The sequence below is a fragment of the Callospermophilus lateralis genome, chromosome 15 (genome assembly GCF_048772815.1).
Source record: "Callospermophilus lateralis isolate mCalLat2 chromosome 15, mCalLat2.hap1, whole genome shotgun sequence".
NCBI lineage: Eukaryota > Metazoa > Chordata > Mammalia > Rodentia > Sciuridae > Callospermophilus > Callospermophilus lateralis.
The window spans coordinates 50,455,330-50,482,878 of NC_135319.1; the positions used below are offsets into that span (position 1 = coordinate 50,455,330).

Here is a 27,549-nt window from a genome sequence, read left to right on the forward strand (position 1 = left end):
GAGTTCATCGCTCCCCCAGATTCTACCCCTGCTCTTTCCCCATTAGACATCATGAGTCATGAGTGTGTCACTTTCCAATTGAGGAAGCCTTTTCGTCTCTGAGCCGCATCAGTCTTAGCACCTGAGACCTACGGAGAAGACACAGAGTACCCCACAGCCCACGTGTGTTTTAGACCAACACGGAAGGTTAAGGAATAACATTCATCCTACTGGGAGCTCAGGCTCGATCACTTTTTCCCCTCGTGCTGGCTCAGTGTCCTGACCCACTCGTGTTTTTGTGACCTGCACCTAGAAAACACCGAGGGAATAGAGGGGGGCATCATGCTTGCCCGTTTTATGTAAGGAGCAATGTGGAGATTGGCACCGGGACCCTGAGCTCATGAGAAGTAGAGCCAGGATTTGCATCCAGGGTTAGCCTCTGGATGGGCATCAGGGTCCAGAACAGTGAGGCCAAGTTGCTCTAGGACCCCTGTGCAGGGCGAGTCCAGAAACCCCCTTTGGTCTACAGGGGGGAAGTCTGTGCTGGTGCAGGGTGGGCAGGAGCTTTCTAGAGTTCAGGGACTCCCTTTAGGGACAGGCCACAGGCCAGCGCCCTTATCCCTCAGTATTTCGATTCACTGAGGACTGCAGACATCCAGGTCTAGCTCATTCTAAGGGTCCAGGTAGATGCTGAACAAACACAGGGCTCTGCTCTTGCTGAGGGTAATAACAAAATAGATGATCATAACTGTGGTAAAGTGCTGTGGAAATGCTCAAAAGCCAGGGAAAAGGAGAGAAGGAGTGTGGGGCAGAGATGGCTCCTCTACTAGGAGGGCAGGGCTAGGCTGGGCCAGCCGCTCCACACAGGTGACCTCTGAACAGAGACCACAGGCAGAAGGAGATCAGGAGAGAGGTGGCCGAGGCAGGGGAAGGGCAAGTGAGCCCCAGTGACACAGCCCGCTGCAGGGTCCCACCACCTGACCAGCATTGCCAAGGACCCACCCAGGCAGCACAGGCACCAGAGCAGCTGCGCTGGCTCCTCACTCCTGCCTGGCACGCGGGACTCCCTCCTGGAGCGCTGGCCTCGGGCTGGTTTTTCGTACCCACTTGCATTCCCATGAGTGCAGTGCCCTCAGCACCTCCATCACCTCCACCCCAGCCTCCAGGACTGGATGGCCCCTCGGGCAGGGCTCAGGTGAGCCTTCACCTTGGACTGAGTCTCCTAAGGAAGGCCCGAGGTGTTTCCCACCACCCTGCCCTCTCCCAGACCCTGTCTCTAGCGTGGCTCACGTGTGTGCATGTGCGCACACACACGGTGCCCTGTGGGCTTCGCTGGGGCCACGGATGTGGGCGCTCTGCTTTTCTGCCCTTCCTGGGCCTGTGTGCTGGGACTTCGTGGCCTCCCTGACGGGGTGGTACAGGAGACCCGGCACAGGTTCTAGGGGTGATGTGGCCTCAGCTCAGTACCCCCCTCCCCCCGTCTGAGACCCCTGCAGGTCTTCATGCTGTGACCCCACCTGCTCCTTCTCAAGCTTCTGTTCCTCCCTGAGATCTGCAGGCGCCCTCCCTGCTCCTGCACCTCAGCGGTTGGCAGGAGACCTTGCTGGCCACTGCTCGCCTGGGACAGGACGTGGGGGGAGTTAAGTTTGGGCTTCTGATGCTGAGGGCTCCTTGGAGAGACTTCACCAGATCAGATGGGCACTGGCAGGCCTTATGCAAGGTCAGGGAGGGGCAGGCGTCCAGGGCAGCTCAGAGGCAGAGCCGGATAGATGCGGCGTCTGGTGGAGTTAGCAGGTCCGGTGGAGTTAGCGGGTAAATCATTCTCAGCGTGCGTTTGGACTTTGCCTTGTCAACACTGGAAGCCACTGAAGGACTTTGATTGTGCTGAGGGTCTTAGGTGTTGGGGGGGGGGGGGATTAGCTAGCAGAGATGCACACAAGAGATGGGAGGGGGCAGGAGAAGGACGAAGGCAGGTTGGCCTGTACCTGCATTGTCCTCGCTCACGAGGGAAGGGTGACCTAAGAAGCCTGCATTCCAAAGGCCAGGCCAGCTGGGCTCAGTAGCCAGCCTGCTCTGAGGGGGTGGGAAGAGCTGAGGTTCTCCTCCACAAACCCTTTTAGCCTCTGCTGAGAAGGGGCCCGGCAGTCCCCCGGGGGAGGTGGTGCAGGGACCTGGCTCTTCCTGGAGGGATGCACAGAGTTAGCGTGATTGCAGAAGGGGCTTAGGTCAAGCCTCAGGACACACGGCTTCCTTCCGTTTCATGGACTGTGGACTTGGGGCCAAGGTGAGGCAGGCGGACACAGGGGTGGCCCCTCAGGGATGGGGGAGGCACTTTCTGCACAGCCTGCCGCCATGCAAGGCCCACCTGTTCTGTACCAGGCACCACAAGAGGCTTGGGGGTGGAGGGTTGTACTAACTGGGATGGAGTCACCTGGGACTTGCTGCAGTAGCAGAATGGTGGGGTGAAGACCATGGCCCCACCCAAGCCCTGTGCACCAGCCCCTGAGGACCTCCCTCTGTCTCCCTTTGCAGTGATGGGTCATTCCCCTATGACTCTGTCCCTTGGCAGCAGAACACCAACCAGCCTCCCGGCTCCCTGTCCGTGGTCACCACGGTTTGGGGAGTGACCAACACATCCCAGAGCCAGGTAAGCGCCTGTCTTGCCCTCACCCACAGCCTCTTCCAAGCACCCCCTCATTCCTGAGGCCCCCAGGTCCCCCTGCCGTGCCAGTCCCCCTTGCTCTCCCAGGCTGTAGCTGGCACCCCTGTTTTTAGGGTACGCCCAGCTGCCAGCACATCTCCACCCCCAGTTAGGGTCTGCACCTACCTAGGAGGGCTACAACTGAGCCCCTGTGGACTGCCCCGCTCCTAGAGCCTTCCCGGGAGATTGACTTTCATTGGACGGGTTACAAGGATGTTCCCTAGCCACATCTACTCTGGTTGAATAAGCAGGAGAACTTCCTGTATAGTCTGGGTTCTTTGACTCTAGATGACCTGGGTCAGACTTCAGCAAAAAAGGTCATGCACTGACCTTGTGACAAGCCCTCAGTCATCCCCCTAGTCAAGCCTGTCTCCAGCTTGTTCCTTCCTCCTCCCTTCTTACTCCCTAACACAGGGTCTCCCACCCATCCAACCTCTGTCAGCCACAGCCCCATTGGAAGATTCAAGGCTGGTTGCCACGCTGGAGTGAGCCATTGTGCTTCTGTGTCATCTCAGGCCCCAGGAGGCCTCTTGGCCAGGGTCCTCTGCCCTCCAGAGTAGCAGCCCGGGGCCTCTGTGTGCCCAACCCTCTGGGCATCCAGACCCTGTTGTTGTCCAGGGACCGAGGAGTCCAGTACTCACCACCTGCTGCAGGCCCAGCCTCACTCTCTTCTCCAGAACTGCCCAGACCTAGTGGACCTTGGTCAGAGCGTCCCCTCATCCCCCACGCTGCCTGCTTCCCAGCCTACCCCCTTGTAAACTCTGGGAGTCCTTCTGCACCGCCACCCACTTTTCCTCTGTTGTCCTCCTCCTCTTTCCCTCTTCCTCCCTCCCCTTCTCCGTTTCTCCATTTTTGTCTCCATGCCACCTTGGGTACCAGTTTTGGGGATAACCACTCTCTCTGCTCACAGGTCCTTGGGAACCCTATGGCCAATGCCAACAACCCTATGAATCCAGGCGGCAACCCCATGGCGTCGGGCATGACCACCAGCAACCCCGGCCTCAACTCCCCGCAGTTCGCTGGGCAGCAGCAGCAGTTCTCGGCCAAGGCCGGCCCCGCCCAGCCCTACATCCAGCAGAGTGTGTATGGCCGACCCAACTACCCCGGCAGCGGGGGCTTCGGGGCCAGGTGAGCAGGCAGCAGGGAGCTTGGCCGTATGTTCACCCTCTATCTACATGCGAGGGTCCAGTTGAATTCCCAGTGTCATGCTTCCTAGCCTGAGAAGCTTGGGCAGGGGCTGTCCCTTGTCTCATTTCTGGCCGTCCCCTCAGTTGTCCGGGCTGGCCTGCAGATTCAGTGCTGCGGCAGCTGGGTTGTGTCCTGGCATAGGGACTGGTCATCTCTGAGGGGCACGCTCTCGGGCCTGCAGGAGTGGAGGGCTACTAGGTTCTCACTCCTCCCGGTGACTCTTCTCTGCCTCATATCTTTATCAATTGGAAGCCATCGAGAGAGCTGAACCAGGAGAGCTGCAGAACAGCTAGAAAGGGCTCTCCCACTTGCCCAGACTTGTTAAGCAACCAAGGAAAAGCGACTGTGTCTTGCTAGTCTGTGAAGGAAGCAGGGAACCCCAGGAAGGAGTTCCAGGGATGTGAGACAGGGCAGACGCAGACAAGCGGAGGTGCCCACCCTACCCTAGCAAAACCCCCACCTCGGCTTTAACCCTCCCTGGCTCCTGTACAGACCTCAGCCCTGCTGGGTTTCTGGCCTGGGGCTGGCAGAGCAGTACAGCCTGCTGGTTAAACTCAGTTGTCATGTGCACCTGACGCTGCATCTGCTCTGCTCTCAGTGCCTGAGTGCCTTAGGCAAGTTGCTCAGGCTTGCTGGGGCCCAGCGACCCCTAGAGGACAGCTGACCAGGCTACCAAGAGCATGTGGTGAGGCTGTCACAAGAGCCAGGGCTCCAGGCATAGGGACTGGTCATCTCTGAGTGGCACCAATGGCTGCCAACCTCAGGAGTCCCTTGTTCCCTCTGGTCTCTGCCTCTGAGTGCCTCATACACCCAACAGCTGGAGTCCAAGGCCCCGGGATAGCCCCATCCCCACCCACCCCCAGCCCCAGATTAGTCCTGAGTTCATCTTTAGGCGCAGGCAGTGTCTGACTCTTCCATCCTTCTCCTCCCTGCAGTTACCCTGGGGGTCCCAGTGCCCCTGGCGGCATGGGCATCCCTCCGCACACCAGGCCACCTGCTGATTTCACTCAGCCGGCAGCTGCTGCTGCAGCAGCTGCAGTAGCAGCAGCAGCAGCCACTGCCACGGCCACGGCCACGGCCACTGTGGCAGCATTGCAGGAGACGCAGAACAAGGACATTAACCAGTATGGACCGGTAAGGGTTCCCGCTCATCCTGCCCCAGCCTCGCCCGGACAGACAGCCTGGGAAGTCAGTCAGAGTGCAGATGCTTGTGGGGCTGTGTGTGCTGGAGAGCCGATGGTGCCAGGGTGTGCCAGGTGTTCTCTGAAGCACACAGAGACTGTGTGTTCGGATGTGAGTGTGGCAGCCTGGTTGGGTTCGGTGCGGGTATCTGGGAGCTTGCGTGTGTTCGGTGTGGGCTGGTGTGTCTGCATACGAGGAAAGAGGTTCTGTATTGCTGTCTGGCCCCCCTGTTTACCGAAGAGTGGGCTTAGTGTCGACAGATAGTCCTGTTACCAACCCGTCTCCCAGCACACATTTGAGGCTGGGGCGGGGCCCTGGGTATTCCCGCTGGTGCATCTGCTACCTGTGCCAGTTCAGGAAGGCCCTGGAGTGTGAGCAGGAGGACCCCGTAGCAGTGCAGGACAGGAGGTGTGGAGGTGGGGACCACATAGCAGAAGTGAAAACTGGAACTGAGTCAGACCTTGTGGACGGAGGGTGTGTCTCCATTACCCAAGGACCAGAACTTCCAGGAATGAGGCTTCAGCCTCCATCCTCATCTGCCTCCACCCTCCAGTGCCACTCCCCATGTCCCTCCTCACCCTGCACACTCTTCCCCGTCCCCTGCCTGCTTCCCTGGAAATGCTGCCTGTGCATTGGAGTGACTGCTCCCCACCCCACTCCATAACACCCTGGAGCTGCATCTTCCCTGTGCGGCCTGCAGAGGACAGCAGTGAGCCCAAGAGGACGGGGTCCCTTGGGGCCTGGTCTCCAGCAGCAGCCACACAGGAAAGTGCTCCCTCCCCTAACCCCCCTTCTTCCCTGCACTTTCAATGCATGTGGCATTTTATTCTTTTTTTTTTCTTCTTCTTCTCCCGTTGAAGGTCTGTTCCTCTTTCCAGATGGGTCCCACCCAGGCGTATAACAGCCAATTCATGAACCAGCCCGGGCCTCGGGGGCCTGCCTCCATGGGGGGCAGCATGAACCCTGCCAGCATGGCGGCTGGCATGACACCCTCGGGGATGAGCGGCCCTCCCATGGGCATGAACCAGCCCCGGCCGCCCGGCATCAGCCCCTTTGGCACACACGGGCAGCGGATGCCCCAGCAGACCTACCCAGGCCCCCGGCCCCAGTCCCTTCCCATTCAGAGCATAAAGAGGCCATACCCCGGAGAGGTGAGTTGTGGCAGCTTGCGGGGGTGCAGAGGGCAGTGGGAGGTCTGGGCTTGAAGGTGCCAGGGCTGTGGGTGCTACCGTGGAAAGGGCACAGTTGGACCAGCAGAAAACCTGGGCCACGCAGCAGGACTCTGTGAGCTGGGGCGCCTGGGGCTGAGACCTGGTTCTGCTGCTTCCCACCCAGAAGTCCTTGAGCAAGTCAGGCCCCCTCCCTGAGCCACCGTTTCTTCATTTGTAAAAGCACCTACAGTCCAGTTCACCTACTAGGCTGCCTGGGTTCCTGGCTGATGTACAAGAAGTCCTTCTTAGTAACCAGTAGCCACTGCTGCTACTCTCTCTGTCCTGCCTTAAGATGCTGCCTGGGTGACTGCGTGAAGAACAGGGGTTCACATCCACACGAGGGCTTCCCGGCTCCCCCCTAAGAGCAAGAGCTGAGACAATGCCCTTTAAATGTGTGTGTGTGTGAGAGAGAGAGATATCAGTGATTGGCAGGCAGCTGCACAGTACTGGGACACATCTCCATCAGCGTCAGCCATGCTAGGGGCAGTGGCTGGCTCTTGGGCACACAGTCAGCTAAGGGGAGGTGCTGGGGAAGACTCAAGGAAGCAAAACCCACACCTCCTGCCTCAGGAACCCAAGACTAAAGCAGGAAAGAAACGACTTAAACCGGAACCCATAAAGGAACACAGCAGGCGGTACAGAACTCCACAGGAGGCCAGAGAAAGGGAGTCTTACCAGACCCCCAGTGACACGGGAGAACAAATTGGTAGCCACTGGCCCATCTTGGTACCACGTAAGGATTTAGTTCACCTGCAGGAGACACTGGGACTCCAGAGTCCTGAATGCTCGTGAAGCCTACCCATTCGTTCACCTCTGCAGCTTCTTCTAGAGCTTCCTCCTCCTGCCTGGTTCCCTGCTGTGGCCTTCAGGTCGGGCTTGCAGTGAGTTTCAATTCCAAAGAGCACAAGGTGCTTGAACGTCTGTGCAGCCCCCTCAGCATCTCCTCTAGCACAAGCTGGGTGACTTGGCACCAGCGGAGGTGTCCTGTGATCAAAGGGGAGCCGTTCAAAGGTTGGGAGCCATCCTCAAACATCCAGGAGGCTGGGTCAAGGCTTGATCCCTTGGTTCAGGGAGGGGCCAACAAAGGACCATGGACCCCCTCCCAGGCCTTGGCTGGCCTCACTCCCAGCGCAGAGCCCCTGCTATTTCTGAGCTCTCTTCTCAGCCCCCCTGTGCTGACACTTGCAGTATCCCCACTGGCTGTCCTGGGGTTGCTTCAGTGAGCTGAACCTTGGGCAGCCAGCATAAGGCAGGTAATCTCAAACATGGCTACTGCAGAGCCCTGGTCATTAATGCTAAGCCCGCACCTGCACCGATGCCTGCCCCGGGAGAACACCCCAAGAGTTCCTGCTTAGCTTTCCTGAAGAAGTTGTCATCCTCGTGGAACACTGCTGTCCCCAGTTACAAGCTGCCTGGTCCTGGATTGCAGTGCTGGGTGCTCCCACCTGTTTGGCCTGACCCCTGTGGGAAGGTTGCCCCCACCTCACCGTGGCGCCTCCACATTTGAATGATCAGCCTTAGGGCGGGCTGGAGTCAGGTCATCTGGTCCCAGATGAGGACAGGTGCCATCCAGGTCCACATCTGCAGCAAGGAGGGTCACAGTTTCACAGAGCAGCCACCAGGTCCTGCCAGTGTGCATCATGGAAGGTTCTTCAGCGCTGACCACTCGTGTGTGCCCCAAGCCCTTCATTCATTTGGTGAGCGAGTGTTGGTTGAGCTCCTGCTTCCTGCCAGGCACTGGGCATGGTCACCAACTGGATCTCTAAGCCAAGAGGACTGGAGAGCCACTTAGACAAGGATATCAACAGAGGAGGAAGAAGAAGAAACCAGCGACTCCACAGGAGGTCATTTTCTGGGGGTCTGGGCTGTAGGTGGGCCTGAGCATCACCTGACTCTGGACTTGGAGAGTGGCGCTGAATCTTCTCTAAATTGCTTCTCCAGGGAGAGGTTATCTTGTCCCTTTCCTGGAGAGGTCTCCCAGGCTCTGCATGGACGACTGATTGGTGACGGCCTGGAACTGAACGTGTGTGTGTTCTGCTCAGTGTGGGGTTCAGGGACAGTGCTACCCAGACCCGGCCTCAGAATAACTGGGGGTGTCAGCTTTCTGGAAGAGCGTTCTGAGGCTTGCATTTCCCTGTCACATTCAGGTGCACCCTGGGGAACATGGACCTCTAGCAAACACTAGGAGAGACACAGAGGGGGACTTTAGAAAGAGCCTCCTCAAAATGGCAGGACTGAGAAGCTCGGGAAGTGGCCCAAGAGTCCCAAGGGCATGTGCCTCAGGACAAATGACCATATGGAGAGGTGTCCCATGAGTTGGACAGACAGAGTGTAATGTCCCCAGGTGTCGAGGCAAGAAGGGACTCGGCATCGTTGGGTTCAGCCTTTCCTCTCTACCAGGCGGGCCACTTCAGGGTAGAAGGACAGCAGGGTCCGTGGTTGGGAGGTAGGCCTGGTCCCGGCATTGGAGTGAGCAGCTTGGCTACAAAACACTGGTGACCTCTCCCCTCTCCTTTTCCTGCCACCACAGCCCAACTATGGAAACCAGCAATACGGACCAAACAGCCAGTTCCCCACCCAGCCAGGCCAGTACCCCACCCCCAACCCCCCACGGCCACTCACCTCTCCCAACTACCCTGGGCAAAGGATGCCGAGCCAGCCCAGCACCGGGCAGTACCCGCCCCCCACGGTCAACATGGGGCAGTATTACAAGGTGAGTCCCACCACTTCCGGGCACCTCACTGCCCTCCTAACAATATTCATATCCTCAACCTCACTGGTGACATTCTAGGGCTGCAGGAGTCCCCCCAAAACACCAGAGGGCAGGGTGGGGGCGGTTCTGGTTTTCTGGGCATGCTCAGAGCTGTTTCTGTGGCCAGGAAGTCAGACTGGCCTCTCTCGGCTCCTGTTCTTTTGTGTGTGTTGCTGGGGATTGAACCCAGGGCCTTGTGCATGCGAGGCAAGCACTCTACCAACTGAGCTACCAACACGGTCTCCAGCCCCTTGGTGTCTGTTCTTATGGGTTTAGATGATGGCTTTTCTGCTCATAAATGGTACACACAAGATAATAAGGAAATGCCTTTTTCAAAAGAAAACTAGATACTCTGACTATATTAACAATTTATTCTAAACCAACACATTGTAAAACTCTTATTACAGCTGTGATCTTTTTGTTTCTTGTTACTGGGGGTTGAACCCAGGGCCCCACACATACTTGGCAAGTGCTCTACCCTTGAGCTACATTCCCAGCCCTTATTTTTTATTTCGAGTCAGGGTCTCACACTTGTGACCTTCTGCCTCAGCCTCCCAAGTAGCTGGGATTACAGACATAAGCCACTGTTCCCAGCTATACCTATAATTTTCTATCTTTTTTTTAACCTAATCTGGGTTAATAAGCATACTACCTATTGCTATAGTGTCTCTGTTACTCTCACTTTTTTTTTTTTTTTTTTTGTTTTTTTTTTTTTTTTTTTTTGTTTTGGTACCAGGGTTGGAACTTAGGGATGCTTAAACACAGAGCCATAACCCAGCCCTTTTTATATTTTAGATTGAGATAGTTTTGCTGCATTGCTTAGGGCCTCACTAAGTTGCTGAGGCTCGCCTTGAACTTGTAATCCTCCTGCCTCAGCCTCCCAAGCTGCTAGGATTACAAGCATGTGCCATCGCGCCTGGCTCATTCTTACTTTTCACAGTTGCCTAATACTCCAACAATTTCACCCTGATTTACTACTCTCTCCCTCTGTTGGATGTTTGTGTTATTTCTGATTTTTCACTTTTGAAATAATACTATGATAAACCTCTTCAGGCATCCAGACTTTTCCTTCCGGATTTTTATAAAATACATTCTCAGGCGTGAAGAAGACGTCACTATTTTGCATTTACTTGCCAAAGAACCGTGCCAGCGTACGCGGCCATCTGCCACGTGGGTTTACCATTTTTGCTCTGACTTCAGCAGCGCTGGTGTTGCTATTTTGCTGGGCTCTTTTGCTAAATTAGTCACTATGGATGGAGGGGGCAGAACACGGTCCCTGGGGGACACCCTGCTCCGCCCTCCTTCCCGCCCAGGCAGAGCCTCCTCAGCATCCCCTTGTTCTCCAGGCAGTCTCCAGCGCCGTCAGAAGGGAGGGCGCCCCTGCCTCCCGCTCCGCTCCTACCATTGCTTCTCTTGTTTTAACAGCCAGAACAGTTTAATGGACAAAATAACACCTTCTCCGGGAGCAGCTACAGTAACTACAGCCAAGGGAATGTCAACAGGGTATGTTCCCATTGAGTCTTCAGACCTCTCACCCCCGGGCAGCAGGAGGATCCAGAGGTCCTCGCTGTGCCTGCCCAGCCTCTCTGGATGGCAGTGTCCATGGGTGGGGGATACACCTCCTGGTCATCTGCTTTGGGGCCCAGATGCCCACAGTTCTATGTGGGTGAGCCGAGGAGGATTGTGGGTCTGAGAGGGAACAAGGCGAGGACTGAGAGGAGAAGGCTCCTGGGGACGGGGACCTCCATGGGTTGGGGCTGGGGGATGTGGCCTCAAGTCGTGATATGGGGAGGCGGCCTGGCTGCTCCCAGCTCTCCTCCCTCCCAGGGTCGATTAGACAAGTTCCCTGTTACCGTGAGCCTCAGTGAACCCCATTTGTCAAATGGGTGTGGAAATCTGCATTCTCCTGGCACTGAAGCAGCTCATGGTGTGAGATCAGATGAAGGGTGGGGTGTACTCTTCCAGGGAGAGCCGAGTCCATAGGAGACAGTGGTTTCCTGGGAGACTCCTCCACTGGGGGGAGTGGTCACCCTCACGGGGCCTGGAGAATATGAGGCTGTGTCCACAGCCAGGTCTTTTCCTTCCCTGTGACCCCATATCTTACTTGTGGTTTCTCTTCTTTCCAGCCTCCCAGGCCAGTTCCTGTGGCAAATTACCCACACTCGCCCGTTCCAGGGAACCCCACGCCCCCCATGACCCCTGGGAGCAGCATCCCTCCCTACCTGTCCCCCAGTCAAGATGTTAAACCGCCCTTCCCACCTGACATCAAGCCAAATATGAGCGCTCTGCCGCCACCCCCAGGTGAGGGCCCCGCAGTCTCCTCTCCAGTCATTTTTACCTGGGAGCTCCCCAATGGGCCAGGAGTAGGGGGCTTAGAAGTTGGGCTGCACACCCACCTGGGTGGCCAAAGGCTGGGGAGGAGGCCAGGAGGAGGAGCCTAAAATTCCGGAGCAGGGAGGCCCAGGGGAGAAGACAGGATACATGGGAGGGCACAGGTGGGCTCCCTGGTTCCCTGGTGTCACAGTCTAGCTTCTGGAGTTCCACGGCCCAGCCCCAAGTTCCTCTGAGCTAGCAACCCAGGCGGTTTCACAGGGGTGAGTCCCACCCAAGGCCCCAGAGCCTATGCCACTGTTCCCGTGGCAGCCTGTGGCTCATCTGGCCCCTGTCCCTGCCCAGCCAACCACAATGACGAGCTGCGGCTCACGTTCCCTGTGCGGGATGGCGTAGTGCTGGAGCCCTTCCGCCTGGAGCACAACCTGGCTGTCAGCAACCACGTGTTTCACCTGCGGCCCACGGTTCACCAGACGCTCATGTGGAGGTGAGTGTAGCGGGGCGCAGCCCAGTTGGGACGGGGGAGCTCCCACAGTGCCACAGACTACCCCTGGCCCTGTGTGACCTTGCACGGGTGGTAGCAGCAGCTTCCTGCCACCTTCGCCTGTTCATCATCATTGGCTGGGCCCTGCCTTGTGTGAGGCTCTGGGGAGGTCCTGGGACACTCACAGTGGCCCAGGGGCTGGAAGCAGCTATCACTTACCCAGGTCCTGAGTGTGGGGGAGACTGCCCACCTGCAAAGGTGGCTGAGAAGGAGGCTGTCCCGGGTGAGGCCCTGAGTTGGCAAGAGGGAAAAAGCAGTCAAGAATTTGAACTTGGCTCACGTGGCCAGACCCTCAAATGTAGAGATGAGGCTGGAACTGACGGGAGGCTGGGCAAGGGGCTGACCACTGGGAAGGTCTGCCACTCACATGGGGAACTCAAGTATGGGGTCTAGGCGCCCCCTCCTGGGCCAGGCCCGGTGTTCACGGCCTGCTGTGATCTTGGGTGGTGACATTGCTTTCCCCTTTGGCAGCTGAGGAAATGAGGCTAAAGAAGTGCTTTAAAGGGTGGGAGTTCTCAGGGCTAGCAAGTCGCAGAGCCCTGAGAACTTGGGTCTGGGTCTCTGGATGCCAGAACCAGCCTGTACCCCCTACCCCTGGGTCCTTCATCCTCAGGTACGACTCCCTCATGCTGCCTCCCCCTTCCTGGGTCTAGACGGCTGCCCAGTGAGCATCCTGAGGGCTGGAGAAGGGTCTCTGCTCTGGGCACATGCACACTTCTACACTCATAGACTTGCACACTTCCACACTCACTCATAGACTTACACACCTTGCTATTGTGTGAGTGTGTGGGCATTCAGGACACAGGAGCTGGGATACTCGTTCTGGGGGGCCAAGACTTCCCACCCATGGACAGACCTAGGTGGGCCCTGGTGACCCATACTTCGTACCCGGGAGCCCCGTGTGGAAGGCTGCTCCCCCGATTGGCCTGGAGATGGGTGTAACTGTCAATAGCATCTGTCCTTTAGGCCCTCTGTCTTTGTTGTGAGGTATTGGGAGTCACCCTTTTAGGGAGCAGGGACTAGGTAGCTAGTAGCCAGAGCTGCGAGCGTGGACGGAGTGCCGGTGGTATGTGGGAATGGTAGGCCTCAGCGGGGGTGGGTTTTGACTGGAGGCAGGATCTCCAGGATGAGCGGGAAGGTGGTCAGGCAGGGAAACAGGCAGCAGCCGGGGTCAGATCCTGCAGGGCTCAGGGATGATGGTAGTTTGGAGGCACCAGGGTGCCCCACAGAGCTGACCTGAGCCCTGCCCCCAGGTCCGACCTGGAACTGCAGTTCAAGTGCTACCACCACGAGGACCGGCAGATGAACACCAACTGGCCCGCCTCGGTGCAGGTCAGTGTCAACGCCACGCCCCTCACCATCGAGCGTGGGGACAACAAGACCTCACACAAGCCGCTGCACCTCAAGCACGTGTGCCAGCCGGGCCGCAACACCATCCAGATCACCGTCACCGCCTGCTGCTGTGTGAGTGTGCGGCGGGGTGGGGCGCAGGGGATCCCCGGGTCCCCTCCAGCTACGTCCTGGGTTGCTGTTCCCCACCCCACAGCTGTCAGAGTGATTGAAGCCACTGTGCTCTGATCTCAGACTCAGCCTCCCCCCTCCTTTTTTTTTAATATTTATTTTTTAGCTGTAGTTAGACCCAATATTTTATTTATTTATTTTTATGTGGTGCTGAGGATTGAACCCAGGGCTTTGCACTTGCTAGGCAAGCGCTCTATGGCTGAGCCACAACCCCAGCCCCAGCCTCTTCCCCTTTTATACTCCACTCTGTCCACGTATCCCCACTTTACTCCTCAGGTTCCCCTGGCCACCTGCACCCCTCTTCTGTGAAGTCTGGTGCATCCCTCAAAGCCAGGGCCTGCACTCACCTCATCTGTCTCTGAGAGTTTCATATTCTAACCACCTTTTCCCCCAGACCCACCTTCACTAAGTCCAGAGTTAACTGTCCTTCTCCACCATCCCTGTTGTCATGGAGGGATGTGTGTCACACTTGTGAGCACTTGTCCTTCCAGCCTAGGAGTCATTGATCTGGGACCATGACTGAGCCATGCTGTCCCAGAGATCGGGGCAGGCACACGGGGTGTACTGGGGCAGCTTGCATGGGGTGAATCACATGCGCTGCTTTCCTGGTCTCCCTGGGGACCCAGGAGAAGAGAGGCTCTGGTTCTGCGCTTGCGAGCACAGGAGCACTGAGGCCACAGAGCTGGGAGTCACAGGACTAGGGGAGCTAGGCAAGGACATTCCTCTCAGTGTGAGGAGGCTGGGTGGACAGTCCTGGACGGTGGCCTGGAGGGGGGAAGGCCCATCGCCCTGGGACAGGAAGGGCTGAAGATGCAGGATGGGAGCAGTACGGGGTCGGGGTGGGTAGGAAGCCAGCTGGGTTCCATTCCCGATGCCATGTGTCCCGTAAGTTCTTCCACCTTGTCGACATGGAAAAGAGATAGCCATAAGAGTGGTGACCCCAGCCTCAGGCCCCAGACTTGCAAGTCCCAGAATACACTGACTATTCTTGGGCTCTGTCGCTGGTCCTGGGGGACCCTCTCCTAGAGATGCAATACCGCGAGATCTCAAAAGTCTGGGCCTTGGCAACAGAGGCTGTAGAAGCTACGGGTGGGGCAGGGCTGGGGACAGTGGCGGGGAATGAGCGGGCTTCCTGCTTTCTCCTGCAGTCCCACCTCTTCGTGCTGCAGCTGGTGCACCGGCCTTCTGTGCGCTCCGTGCTGCAAGGCCTCCTCAAAAAGCGCCTCCTACCTGCAGAGCACTGCATCACGAAAAGTGAGTGGGTGTTGGGTGGCACAGGAGTGACAGCCTGCGGCTGGGCCTGGGAGGGGGTCCTGTCCTGGGGAGAGCCCCAGGCAGGGGGGTGTAGACGGCCCCTCCTCCTCTGGTATTGCTCGCTGCCACCTTGCGCCATCGTCCGTTTCCGTTTCCATACTCCAGAATCAAGTGCCAAGGCGCCTGAGGGGCTTTTTTTTTTTTTTTTTTTTGCTGACCCAGTAAATCAGAGAAGTGCCAGACGGTTTGCAGAAAGTCCCCCGTGGCTAGCCAAGGCCGATCCTTTTCTGAAGAGACTAGGGAGCTACAGGTCCCTGCCTTGGGCATGAGCACGCCCACGTGTCACACTGGGAGGCTGCTCTTCCTCATTGCTGGGCTGCAGGACCCCTGAAAGAATGAGCTCCATTCTCCAGTGCTGGAGGGGCAGGGAGGACCGAGGGTGTGTTCTGGAGTGTGTGCCGACCCGTCCCCTGGGCCTCCTCCACCACCTGTGCCTCCCGCCCCACAGTCAAGCGGAACTTCAGCAGCGTGGCTGCCTCCTCGGGCAGCACCACCCTCAACGGGGAGGATGGCGTGGAGCAGACGGCCATCAAGGTGTCTCTGAAGTGCCCCATCACATTCCGGCGCATCCAGCTGCCTGCCCGCGGCCACGACTGCAAACACGTCCAGGTGAGCGTGAGCGGGCAGGGGCGGCTAGGGGCCCGCAGGGCCTGTCTCTGACCCCCAAGGGTGCCGTCAGCAGCTGCCTTCACTAGCTCCTGCAGCCATCATTTGTGCTTGGGGCACCCTTTCTGCCAAGTCAGGGCCTGGGTCCCCAGGGCTACGGGACCAGGGGCAGAGAGTCCTTATCCTAGCAGATGGTAGATCTGACTGGGAATCCTGCCAGGACACCACCGCTGGCCCAGGACCCGAGAGCAGGGACGCCTCTGCCTGGTGAGCTGCTGCGTCCAGGGCCTTGCCTCAAGCCGGCACTCGGGAGAGGGCATGGGGGATTGTCACAGTCCAGGTAGTCTGTGACAGAGCTCTAGGAGCATGTGGACAGTCCAGGCTGAGAGACATTCATTGTGTGGGCACTGCTCAGGCAAGGTCTCCCAGAAGAGGGGTGAGGAGCCAGCCCATGAGGGCATGCTGAGTGGTACTGGGCCGTCACCCGGAACCCTGTGGTCAAACATGGCTGGTCCCAAGGGCTGCGCCAGGGAACAGGAGCCTCCCTCCTTCTGAGAGAACGTTGAGTGTGATGGATGTCCTGGTCACTTTGTTTATCTGACCAGCCGGGTGGATGAATGAGACCAGAGCTGTCCTCAGTGTCTGGGCGGGGCTAGAGGAGTGGTCAGAGTCCACACTGCCCTTGTCTTCCCTGAGAGGCGTTCACAGGGCAACTGGCTGGGATGTGGGGCCAGGAAGCCATCACAAAGGGTGCGAGGTAGGGTCATTTGGAGCATGGGGAGGGGGTGTGAAGGGTGCCAGGCAGAGGGACTAGGGGCTGGTTCACATGCAGACAAGTTGGTAGGCCTTTCGCTGCACCCTCTGCCGGTCCTCATCCCTGGTAGGGCAGTCTTCCAAGTCTCCCCAAGGTGCACAAGGCCTCGTCTCAACCATTTGTCTGTCTGTTGTCTGTCTCCACTTCTGCAGTGCTTTGACCTGGAGTCCTATCTACAATTGAATTGTGAGCGAGGGACCTGGAGGTGTCCTGTGTGCAAGTGAGTGATGACTGTCCTGGCAGAGAATTCCCCCACGGGGCTGCAAAGGGAAGAAGTGCCCCCTCCCTCTGGCTGTCCCCCTTCTCCGGGCTCCAGCCACTTTCACCTGCCAAAAAGCGAAACAGAACCAAAGCCCAGCAGAGGAGCTCGGGTTCCATGGGCTCTGCAAGAAACCTTTCTCACAGGGCCGCCTCCTGTGTAGCAGCAGCAGGGGTGGGATTTGGTGGGCACGGGTGGGGCCAGGCAGCTGTGCCCCACTTCCTTGAGCCCAAGAGCTAAGGCCAAGGCTCTCCTTTCCTCTTCCAGTAAAACTGCTCTGCTCGAGGGCCTGGAGGTGGATCAGTACATGTGGGGGATCCTGAACGCCATTCAACAGTAAGTGGTCTCTGGCTGGACTGTGGCCAGGATTGGGGGACTGGGGGCGGGGAGGAGAGGAAGGGTGCAGATAGCAAGATCACGTCCCTGGTCAGACAGACAGAACCTTGACCACATCCCTGACCTCTCTGTAACTTTACCTTGGGAATTTCTGGACCTGGGGCAAATGAATGTTCCAACATGTTCTGAGGGAACAGAACTAGCCAGGGCAGGAAGCTGGCAGTACCCCACAGCAGCTCCTTGGGTGGCAGGCCTTGAGGCCCTAGGCCAGCCACTCGGTTTCCCTAGCCTCAGTCTCCACATCTCCCAGAGCTGTCAACATCCCCACCGGGCTTCCGTTCTTACAGAGTGTGGTGAAATGGGACAGGCGGCTCTGCACCCCATAGCCTCAGCTCTGATCCCCTTGCTCCCACAGCTCTGAGTTTGAAGAGGTCACCATTGACCCCACGTGCAGCTGGCGGCCAGTGCCCATCAAGTCAGACCTACACATTAAGGACGATCCTGATGGCATCCCTTCTAAGCGGTTCAAGACCATGAGCCCCAGCCAGATGATCATGCCCAACGTCATGGATATGATTGCAGCCCTGGGCCCTGGCCCATCCCCCTACCCACTCCCACCTCCCCCCGGGGGCACCAACTCCAACGACTACAGCAGCCAAGGTGGGTGATGCCAGACGAGGTGGGGGAGTCCCAAGTCCAGTGGGACACAGAAGTTCTATGCTGATAGCAGCAGGTGCAGAGGGGAAGGTGAAGAGGCAGAGGTGACCTACCTCCAAACAGGAATCCTAAAATCACTAGACTTGGAGGGGAGGGCAGCCAAAGCCCAAGGCCTCAGAGCCACTCTCCTGTTGCCTCCCTCAGACCCTTCTATGTTTTTCTGTGACATCTCTTATTGTCCCTGTCCCTCCAACTCTCCACTCTCCCAGGACAGAGTCCGGGTACCTGGATCCCCAGCCTTTGACTACCCAGGTCACCATCACTGGTTCTTACTCCCTGCTGGCCAGACCACACTTCACCCCTACTGCTTGCTACTTGGTCCAGAAAATATCCCACCCCAAAAATCAGAGGGTGGCATCTCCCTAACCAGGATCCCTGATCTTAGGTCCCCAGGACTGCTGGGTGATTAGCAGCCCAGAGACATTACCCACCTGGTTCATGTCCCATGGCTTGTTGAGGACTCCAGTGTGCCAGCATGCTGACCCTCTGAGCTCTACCATCACTATGTGGTAAAGGGTGTGGTGACTGAAGAAGCTGGACCGCTGTCCCCTCTCATGTCACTTTGAGCCTGGTACATTTGGAGGCTTTGTGGACTTGGCAAAAGAACCTCTGGGCTTTGGTCTTCCCATTATGAAATATGGCCATCAGGAGGAACCACTCAGACTTGGCCTTGTGCCATGTCCCCCTTCTCCAGCTCTGCCTCTCATCCACAGTAGAGCAGCGCATGCCCCAGAACACCCTGTCCCACCAGAGGAGGTGTCTTTGCTGCTCCGTTGTGCAGCCCAGAAGTGTAAAGCTGCAGGAGCCTTGCTAGCCTCCTGAGGGGCAAGGACTTGGCTTTTACCTTTACTCTCTCCATTCCCTGGGGGTGGCCACCGCCACGCTGGGTGACCCCATGTCCCCATCTCATTCTTTCCCCAGGCAACAACTATCAGGGCCATGGCAATTTCGACTTCCCCCATGGGAATCCTGGCGGGACATCCATGAATGACTTCATGCACGGGCCCCCCCAGCTCTCCCATCCCCCAGACATGCCAAACAACATGGCTGCCCTCGAGAAACCCCTCAGTCACCCCATGCAGGAAACTGTGAGTACCTCTTTCTTCCCCAACCCTCCCCACTGCCCAGTGGTTCAGGCCGCACTCCAGCCTGTCTGGAGCTGTCTAGGACAAGGCCCCCCTTGGGACTTTCCTGATGTTGGTACCCTGGTTCCTTCCTTGGCAAAGGGGATAACCAAGAATTGAGCCTGGTGGCTCAGAAGGGAGTAAGGGGCCTGATATGGTTCATCTGCATCCGTGGACTTGACTGTTTCATCTAGAATTTGGATTTTCTGGAAATTGAGGAAGCTCCAGGCTCCTAGTTACATACACAGGGTACTTGGGCGATCACGCACACACGTGCACACATACCACTACCTACTTCTCTCTCCTTCTCTTTCCTTCTGCCTCCCTCTCTCTCCCAACACCCCTTTGCACATAATTCCAGCCACCTAGAATTTGATCCCAAACCCAGGCACCTATTCCCCAAGGGTCTGAGTCTTCAGGGTGTCATTACAAAAGACAGTGCTAGGAAATCTGACTGCCCTGGGAGTCTGTGCTCCTCATCCTGTTTCACGATGATTGACACACAGCCCAAATAGCTGGGGAAGCCTCTCTGGGGCAAGGGATTCCATGCTACCCAAGACCTACCCTTCCTGTAGCCCTGACAGCAGTGGTTGGAGACCCAGCTGTCCTCAAGGGTTCTCATCTAGAGAGTGCCAGATTCTCTTCTGTTTAGCAACTACTCTTCATCAGTCTTGTGCCAATTGTAAGCAAGACAGACCTCTGGACATGGTGGCACGTACATTTAATTCCAGTCATTCAGGAGGCTGGGACAGAGGATCACACATTTAAAGCCAACCTGGGCAACTTAGTGAGACCCTCTCTCAAAAGGAAATTATTAAATTATTAGCTCAGTGGTAGAGCACTTACCTAGCATGTGCAGGGCCCCTGGATTCAATCCCCAGTGCTAAAAACAGGGGCCTTGTGTTCATGGAGCACAATTTCTGGAGCCTCCATAGTGGAGGAAGAATGATTAGAGTTTTGCAGAAACTGCAGCTGGAAAGCTTAAGTAGCTTGACCGAGGCCTCAGTTACTCTGCTGAATCACCTTGGGGAGGACAGGCAGTTGCCAAAGAACATACCAGCCAGTTAGAAGGTCTGGAGTCTCAACAGTACCTGGCAGCAGGGTTGGGGGGCACCTACATTTAATTGGTCACTCTAGTCCTCTGATCTTCTGTCACATAACCTACAAGAAAGGGGTCTCTGGCTTGTGCTATTCCATATGCTTAACATGGAATTAGCTCTGCTAATAAGGCCAGAGGCTGTCCTTATGGGCTAGAGGCTGTCCTGTGGGCAAGAGGCTTCCTGGATTCTCAGAGAGTCTGAATGTTAACTCCTCTGCATGGGGCTTCCAACTTCTAGGGGCTTCTCTCCTTTCTTGGCTCTGCTTCCCAGGACTTCAGCAGTCTGCACCCAGGAGACACCCAGATCACACTTCCACACCCACCACACATCCCAAGCCGTACACGTCCTGACCCTGGGAGATGGCAGTGGGAAGGCCATATGCTCTCCTGTCACTGGCATTTTGTGCAGGGGGACCTGAGCCTGTGAGTTGACTTCAGAGCCCCCCAGGGATGCTCCTTTGTTTCTGGCCTATCACTAGAAGACAAGCAGACCAGAAGCACAGCTGTACTAGGTGGGGTGAGCAGTCACAGGTCAACTCCCAGCACACCTGCATGACTAGAGGTAGCCAGTCCACCCTCCTCCCCCCACTGCATGCCAGGACTGGCTGGACAGCTCCCACCAGGTGCTGATGTGCCCAAGGATTCTCCCTTGCCAGGTTAAGGTTGACAGGTGTATTAGCAGGGCTCAGAGAACACCTGGCCCTCCAGGCTCTGATATTCCAACCCATATCAGGGTCAAGGGGAACGGCTGTGTCAGAAGATCCAGGTACCATCTGTCCCCACACTGGCCTCTCATTGACAGCTGTAGTGGCCCGTTCCTCCAGTCTCTTTCTCAAGTCATCCCACATGTGGCTTCTCCAAGGTCCCCAAACCCCATGGTCGTGTGGTTATCCCCTATTTTCAGGGTGGGGGCTGGAAGAGCACTGTGCTGTCCCACGTCGTATTGGGGTGCGGCTCCATATCCCCAGAAGAAAAGCCACCTGGACTGTGGGCTGGGGCTAGCCCACAGCAGAAGTGGGTAACAGCCCTCAGCAGAAACAGGAAGAAGAACTAGGGTCTGGGGAAGACCAGGGGTAGCGTGACTACTGTTTGCAAACTCAGAACTGCTTTTCTGTGTGGCCCAGAAGATGGGGCCAGGGACGAAGAGGGAGCCCAGAAGACTAAGAAAACGTGGTCACCGGGCTGCCTGTTCCAATTGGTAGCACATAAGTGGGGCTGCGGGCCCTGTGGGGATGTTTAGAGTGGGGATAAGGGCATGGGCTCAACATTCAGAGCCTTCCCCAGGCCTTCCACTCTGAGGGAGGGCCTGCTTGGAACAACAGACAGACTAGCAGGGTACATGTTTCAATCTTACCTACCCACCTATCTGCAGACAACCCATTTTTTGGTGCTTATGCTTGCTAAAGAATTACCTACATCTGTTAGAGACAACTCCAGGCTCAACAAGGCCTGGAGGTGCCTGGCCTTCTCAGTGTCTGGTACTTGCTGACAAGGGGGTTGGCCAGGAAGAAGGGCCCAGCAGTGTGCTGAGATGCCCCTGGTCACCCAAGTTCCCACCTTGCTCTACCCTTTGATGTCACAGCTGAGTTCCATCCTTGGAGGCAGGCAGGGTGCATCGTCTTCATGCCCAGCCTTGCCCCTTTCCTGGGCCTACTTGGGTGGTGCAGCCCCGGGCCTGAGCTGCACGCCTGCCCCGTGCTATGTGTCTGCGTCTGCTCTCTGCTGCCCTGGCCCTTGGGGGCCTGCACCGCGCTGCCGGCAGCACCACTTGCCTCCCCGCTCCCCAGAAACATGCCCATTTTGCTTCTTCATTCTGCCCTTGCTGTTGTTTGTTGTGACGGTGTCTGGGGTGGGGAGGCCGAGGGGTTCGGAGGGGCCCGGGCCTGGGCCTGTTCTCAGCATCTGCGCCTATCTCAAAGCCCTTCCGGGCTGCATGCAGCCTGAGAGGCCCGGTCCCCTGCTTCCTCTCTACGGCCTCCCTGGCTGGCAGTTTTAGGGGAGGACAGGGTTTTTGTTTGTTTTTCTGCCCCCTCCCACCAACAACCATTCAGCCTTGTGAGGGGGCAGCTTTGTTTGGGGTTGTTATTTCCCTGGTTTGTTTGGTTTTCATTTTCTCCAGGCATCTCGTGGCTGTTCCTCGTCACCTCACCTTTCTTTCTCCTGCTCTCTCCTCCTCCACAGATGCCACACGCTGGCAGTTCTGACCAGCCCCATCCCTCCATACAACAAGGTTTGCACGTACCACACCCCAGCAGCCAGTCAGGGCCTCCATTACATCACAGTGGGGCTCCTCCTCCTCCTCCTCCTTCCCAGCCTCCCCGGCAGCCGCCACAGGCCGCTCCCAGCAACCATCCACACAGCGACCTGACCTTTAACCCCTCCTCAGCCTTAGAGGGTCAGGCCGGCGCGCAGGGAGCGTCCGACATGCCGGAGCCTTCACTGGATGTAAGTTGGGGTCACCATGCGCCTTGGCCTGGGGCCAGGCCTGGCACCGGGACCTGCCCGAGAGAAGGGGTGGGTGTTGAGGGCTCAAGGCCCCGGGTGGAAGAGGTGGGTGGGCGGTGGGTGGACCCCAGCCAGTCTGTCCTGGCTCCAGACCCAGGAAGCCCCACCAGGGGGAAGTGTCACTGAGAACCCCTGCTCCGCTGGCCCCTCCCCACAGTCCCCTTGACCACAGTCCTTCCACCCAGGTCCTTGCAGGTTCCCTTGGGGCCAGGGCTTTGGAGGCAGCACAGGAGGGTCCCTGCCCTTCTTCCCAACCTCCTCCCTTCACTTCCCCACCATGTTGAGCTTGCTGTTTCTGTGTCTGCACCCTCTCTGGCCTGAGGCACGGGAGGGGCTGGAGTGACAGGGCCCTTCTGTCTGTCTTGCTGGTCTTGTCTGTTTGCAGTTTTCTTGTCCACGTGTTGTCCATTCCCTGCTTCCGCTTGCTCCATCGTTCACTCCAAGAGGCCCCTGTGTGGGGTGACCGAAGCTGGGGGGCAGGAAGATCAGCTTCACTATCAGGGTCACTATCAGGGGACAACTGAGGTTCAGGGGTCCCCCACCTTGAGGCCTAAACAGTTTGGAAAATTAGGGTGGGACACGGAATGACTGAGGCTGAGCACTAGTTGGACGGACTGGCAGGTATGGGGCAGGACGCTTGCTGTTCCCATCCCCGCCTTGGTTGCTGGGGCCAGTGACTGGCCTACACCTCTACGTCGGCGCTCCCCAGAGGAGGCCTGTCCTCTGCTCAGTGACACTTGTCCTCCACCTCCTGGGCCCACTGGGCAGCAGAGTCTTCGCAGTAGGTGGGACTCACTGTGCTGCCATCTTGGGTTCTCACCCAGACATAGGCCAGTGGGGGTGTCATGGTAGAGGGTAGGAGACAGTGGGCCACAGGCTTTTCTAGGAGGTCTGGGGAGAGGACCAGGGTGGTGAGCACTGCAGAGACCACTGGCCTTCCCACGGCCCACCTCCTTGTGCTCACGTGTAAAGCCACACGTGGCTTCTGCTGGGCGGCCGTGTAACCTGCCCTGGGACTTCCCAGGGTGTAGGGCTGACGTATGTGCCTGAGAAGGACCAGCCCAGCCCAGCCCAGGTCTCAGCAATCCAGCTCCTCTGCCCTAGGCTTGAAATGAGCATGGATGAGGCCCAGTGGCCTGGATGTGTGTGGGCAGCCAGAAGGCCCACACTCAACACTGCTAGGGTCCCTCTTTGGGCTAGGGTCTTGGGGGGCAGATGGAAGGGGAACGGCCAGACTGGCGGGCATCCCTGCACTCCCTCCCTGGGCCACTCCCAGTTAACACCTCATCTGGACTTCATTCTTTTCCAGCTCCTGCCGGAACTCACAAATCCTGACGAGCTCCTCTCGTATCTGGATCCCCCCGACCTTCCAAGCAATAGCAACGATGACCTCCTATCTCTCTTTGAGAACAACTGAAGGCCACTCCTCCACTGGGGCCATCCCTCCCCACTCTGCCTCCTACCCCATCTGTCCCACACACTTTTCCACCCGGGAGCCCATGCCTCAGGCTGCCCCTCACAGGGACCACAGGCTTGAGGGTGAGCAGCGTGTACCCGGAAGGCCTGTGAGTCTGCAGCCCGTGTCTCCCGAATGCCCTGGGCAGGGGCCCATGCCCAGAGCAGGCCCCGGGATGACCCCCACTGAGGGGGGCCCGGCCCAGCAAGAGGCTTGTGCTGATGGCGGCTAAAGGTCCCTCCGTCTGTGCTGACTCCAGATGACCTTCCAGTGTCCCCAAGGGTTCTTCCACTTTCTAAACTGTAGCCCTGCCTCCCTGCTTCCCAGCCCAGAGCTTCCTGCAAGTGATTGGAGCCTGAGAGAAGGCCCCCAAAGGCCTGGGGAACCCCAAACTTTGGAGAAGCAGTGACAGTCGGCAGCAGGGAGAATGGTCTGCCCACCACCACCCACCACAGAAAAGCACAAACCTCTGGGAAGGAGAACATCTCAGAGGCCAAAGGTCATCACTTTGGCCTCTGACCTCTAAGCCAAGATACCCTGTAAACTTTCTCAGAAAGCAGAGAAAAAGGACAAGATTCTGTGTCTGAGAGGGTCTGCCATTCCTGCTTGGGGACTGGTGGGAAAGGAGATCAGGGCCTCCCGGGAGACAGGACGAGGCACTGGAGGGTTTCACAACCTTTTGGACTCAGATCAAGGCCCAGCCTCAGCCTCAGAGGGCAGAGAGTGCACGCACACATGTGTGCACCCAACCCAAATGATTATGCCCCTGGAGGGGGGTGTGGGGTTGCCACCAGCCAGAGTCAAATAGGGCAGCCACTTACAGCTCTGCTCCAAGCTACTCCCTGATGTGAGATGGCCACATGGAAAGTCCTGAAGTCACCTGGAGGAAAGGAGGATTGCACTTGGACAGCAAGCAGTTTCCCTCCACGTGTGCTGGTTCCTTCCTGCGGCCCGTCTCCCGCCTCTCCAAGACTGTTCCATGGGACACCCACTTCCCTCTGTGTCCTCGTTCCATTTGTCCAGCCAGACAGCAGTGGTAACCGGTGGAGAGGTGGGGCAGGTGCAAGGGCGGCTCGGGTGAGACCTGCACTGGAGCTGGGCAGCAGGTGGCCAGTGCACCCGCATCTCTCCCCACGCTCAAAGCTGCCCCTGGCTCCAGCCCAGCCATCGCTGAGTGCACCTGGACAGCCCTGCAGGCAACTCACGGTGTGAGTGTCCGTGTGGCCGCCAGCCTGCTCTTAGCATCCCCCTCCACCCGCAGCTCGCCACACACTCCTGCTCCCTCTGGTCTTCCTCCACTGCTTCACTCCATCTGGCTTAGGTGTCCCCTGGGAGCTTGTCACATGTCCACTTTGTTCCAGGCTGATCTGTGCCCCTGAGCCTCGTGGCGTGTGGGGATGCGGGAGTGTCCCCTCACCTGGGTCCTAGCTATAAATTCTTGGCGCCCTTCTTGCTGCTGCCCAGGGCCCTTGCCTGCCCTCCCGTCTACTCTTGGTATCCTCATTTGCCATCAATCTCCCAGTCTCCCTCTGGGCGGTGGGTGGTCTCCAGCACTCTTCTGCAGATTATACCGGAAAGGTGGCCTCAGCTGTTGACTTGCAGTCACCGTACCAAATGGCACAAGGTTTTCTGTAGGAAAGCTGCCATCGCCCCCGCCCTTTTTCTTCCTTTGTCCCCGTTGTCGAGGTTTTTTCAAACAGTGTGTTGTTCAGTATGCAAATCAATTATTTTAAGAATCGCTTTTGTAAATATCTTTGTGAATATTTTAGTATTGTCTTTGATAATATTCAACATTTTCATGACCTGGTTATAGCCTTTGCTGGTGTTTTTAAAATACCTTGACTCAACAACAAAAACTCGAGTCCTTTTTTTTTTAAAAAAAAAAAACAACAAACAAACAAAAAAAGAAACCAGGGCTATTTGTACAGATGAGGGACGAATAGAATGGGTGGCTAGGCTGGGAGTCGGAAGACTAGGCAGTTCACAGTTGAGAGCCATACCCAGTGGGCTTCTGGGTACAAGATCGTGCCAGGTGGTGTTGTGGTTGTCCCTGCACAGGGCCTGTGGCCTGGCAGGAGGCCATGGTCTAGGTTGGACCATCTGGAAGGTTCACCTTCAGACAGACTGACAGAAGCCTACCTTAGATGATCCTGCTTCCTGCCATGATCCTTTGCCCTGACAAGGCCTGGGACCCTGCTGGTCCTTTTCACTGCATGCCCAGATTCCGCCCACAGACCCATCCACAGCGTTAGTGGAGAAGCCGTAGATGTGCAGGCAGCGAGGCCTCCAGGCCCCTCTCCTGGCCATCTCTGGGCTGGACACCTCAGGCTGGTTTCCTAGGCCCCCTCCCAAGCAAGCCTCCACCAGCAAGTTCATTCAAGAGCTTCCTTGTGGACGGCACTGCCCGAAGCCCACCCTCCGGGGACATCCCCCTCCCACAGTAATTTTGGAGCTTGTCTTGGGTATGAGGGAGGAGCAACAACATCTGGGACTGGAACTGTCCCTTAGTAGTGACCCATGCACATAAAAGCAACATCTGTAAGCAGAGGCAGGCCTGAGCTCTGGAAAGATATTTCCCTGATCCTTTCAGATGACAACTTGGAGCCATAAGTAACCTCATCAAAAAAGAAAAAAAAAAAACAACAGGCCTCAGCAAGCCACGGTTCCATGATATGCATCGACCCACCCCATAGGCACGTTTCTGCCACCTCTCCACAAAGATGGAGTGGAAGGCAGCCGGCAGACGGAAAGAGCCCCCTGTGGGCCATCACCCCATCTTCTTGGTTTGAAGCTTTATCCATGTATCATGTTCCCTGTAGCCATTTTATTTTTGAAGAAACTTCTAATGCTTTCTCCCTAATGGAGGCCCTAACCCGCCCCCCCCACCCCCCAGAGAGCTACAGGCCTGCTCCCAGCAGGCCTCAGGCCTGACCCGTCCAGACAGGGCAGCGTCAGCAGCAGCGACTCGAGGGACGTGTATATATGTAAATGAGAAATAGACACACGTCAGCAGATGCATTCATTTCTCTCGGAATGTGTATTGTTTGTTTTTTTTCTTTTTTCTTTTTTCTTTTACAAAACAAAACAAGAAAAAAAAAAGGCTTGGAACTCCATCTTAACGTGGAAAAACTAGATCCTGTTTGTTAGCGTTTGTGAGTTCTCCACATTTTGTCCCACTCATGTAATATACTCTGACCCTGTGTGGAAAGGCATTTTGTTCTGTTTTGTTTTTATTTTACCTACATGTACTATTTAGCTTCAGTCTACTAGTCCTGCCACCTGTGTACTTTTTAGGGTGCTATGGAAATAATGAAAAGAAACGGGGGATTTCAGAAGAAAATTGTAACCAAATTCATACTTTGTATAATTTTTGATATCATGATCGCAGGTGATTCACACGTACACACATAAACACACCCACACGTGCAGCCTGAAGTGACTCCCACAGAAACCGTCATCGTCTCCGAACATCGTATGTACAATGCAATCATTTCATACTTTCAACTGGTCAGAAAAACTAATTGTGATTTCTAGTCTTGCAAAGCTGTATGTAGTTAGATGATGTGACAACCTCTAATATTTATCTAATAAATATGTATTCAGATGAAACCTGTATATTAGGTGTTCATGTGGTTATTTTGTATTTAAAGATCAAATTATTTGACTATTGCTAGACATTTCTATACTCTGTTGTAACACTGAGGTATCTCATTTGCCCATGTTAATTTTTTTCTAAATAAATTGACAAAAATGAAGGTTTTGGTGAATCAGCTATTTTGTGGCTGCCAAGGAGTGGTCTGGGTGTTTTGGCTGTTGTTTTTAAACCACTGCTCGCCCTGTCACTCTGCACTCTGCTTTGGGTATCAAGCTGGAAAAGCCCTGCAGGGGGCCCTGGGAGCTGTGGGCAAGT

The 27,549-nt window shown here is 56.6% G+C and overlaps 1 protein-coding gene and 1 non-coding gene across 7 annotated transcripts in view; one reads left to right on the plus strand and one right to left on the minus strand.

The window, feature by feature from the left end:
* Zmiz1 (zinc finger MIZ-type containing 1) overlaps positions 1-27,254 on the plus strand; it is a 220,742-nt gene extending 193,488 nt beyond the window's left edge. For 4 of the 6 annotated variants that reach the window (XM_076835131.1, XM_076835132.1, XM_076835135.1 and 1 more), the window contains 17 exons: positions 2,512-2,626; positions 3,591-3,808; positions 4,804-5,002; positions 5,911-6,201; positions 8,792-8,974; positions 10,439-10,516; positions 11,140-11,314; positions 11,690-11,831; positions 13,142-13,352; positions 14,558-14,663; positions 15,172-15,332; positions 16,296-16,363; positions 16,670-16,738; positions 17,154-17,398; positions 18,377-18,543; positions 21,860-22,123; positions 23,493-27,254. In XM_076835131.1, the coding sequence (XP_076691246.1) occupies positions 2,512-2,626; positions 3,591-3,808; positions 4,804-5,002; positions 5,911-6,201; positions 8,792-8,974; positions 10,439-10,516; positions 11,140-11,314; positions 11,690-11,831; positions 13,142-13,352; positions 14,558-14,663; positions 15,172-15,332; positions 16,296-16,363; positions 16,670-16,738; positions 17,154-17,398; positions 18,377-18,543; positions 21,860-22,123; positions 23,493-23,600 (2,800 nt within the window). In that variant the 3' untranslated portion in view covers positions 23,601-27,254. The remainder of the gene's footprint in view (positions 1-2,511; positions 2,627-3,590; positions 3,809-4,803; positions 5,003-5,910; positions 6,202-8,791; positions 8,975-10,438; positions 10,517-11,139; positions 11,315-11,689; positions 11,832-13,141; positions 13,353-14,557; positions 14,664-15,171; positions 15,333-16,295; positions 16,364-16,669; positions 16,739-17,153; positions 17,399-18,376; positions 18,544-21,859; positions 22,124-23,492) is intronic. The other 2 variants (XM_076835133.1, XM_076835134.1) reach the window with 2 other exon arrangements.
* Trnaa-cgc (transfer RNA alanine (anticodon CGC)) lies at positions 9,180-9,251 on the minus strand. The gene has a single exon. It is a non-coding gene; the product is annotated as a tRNA-Ala (tRNA).
* Positions 27,255-27,549: the final 295 nt, after the last annotated feature.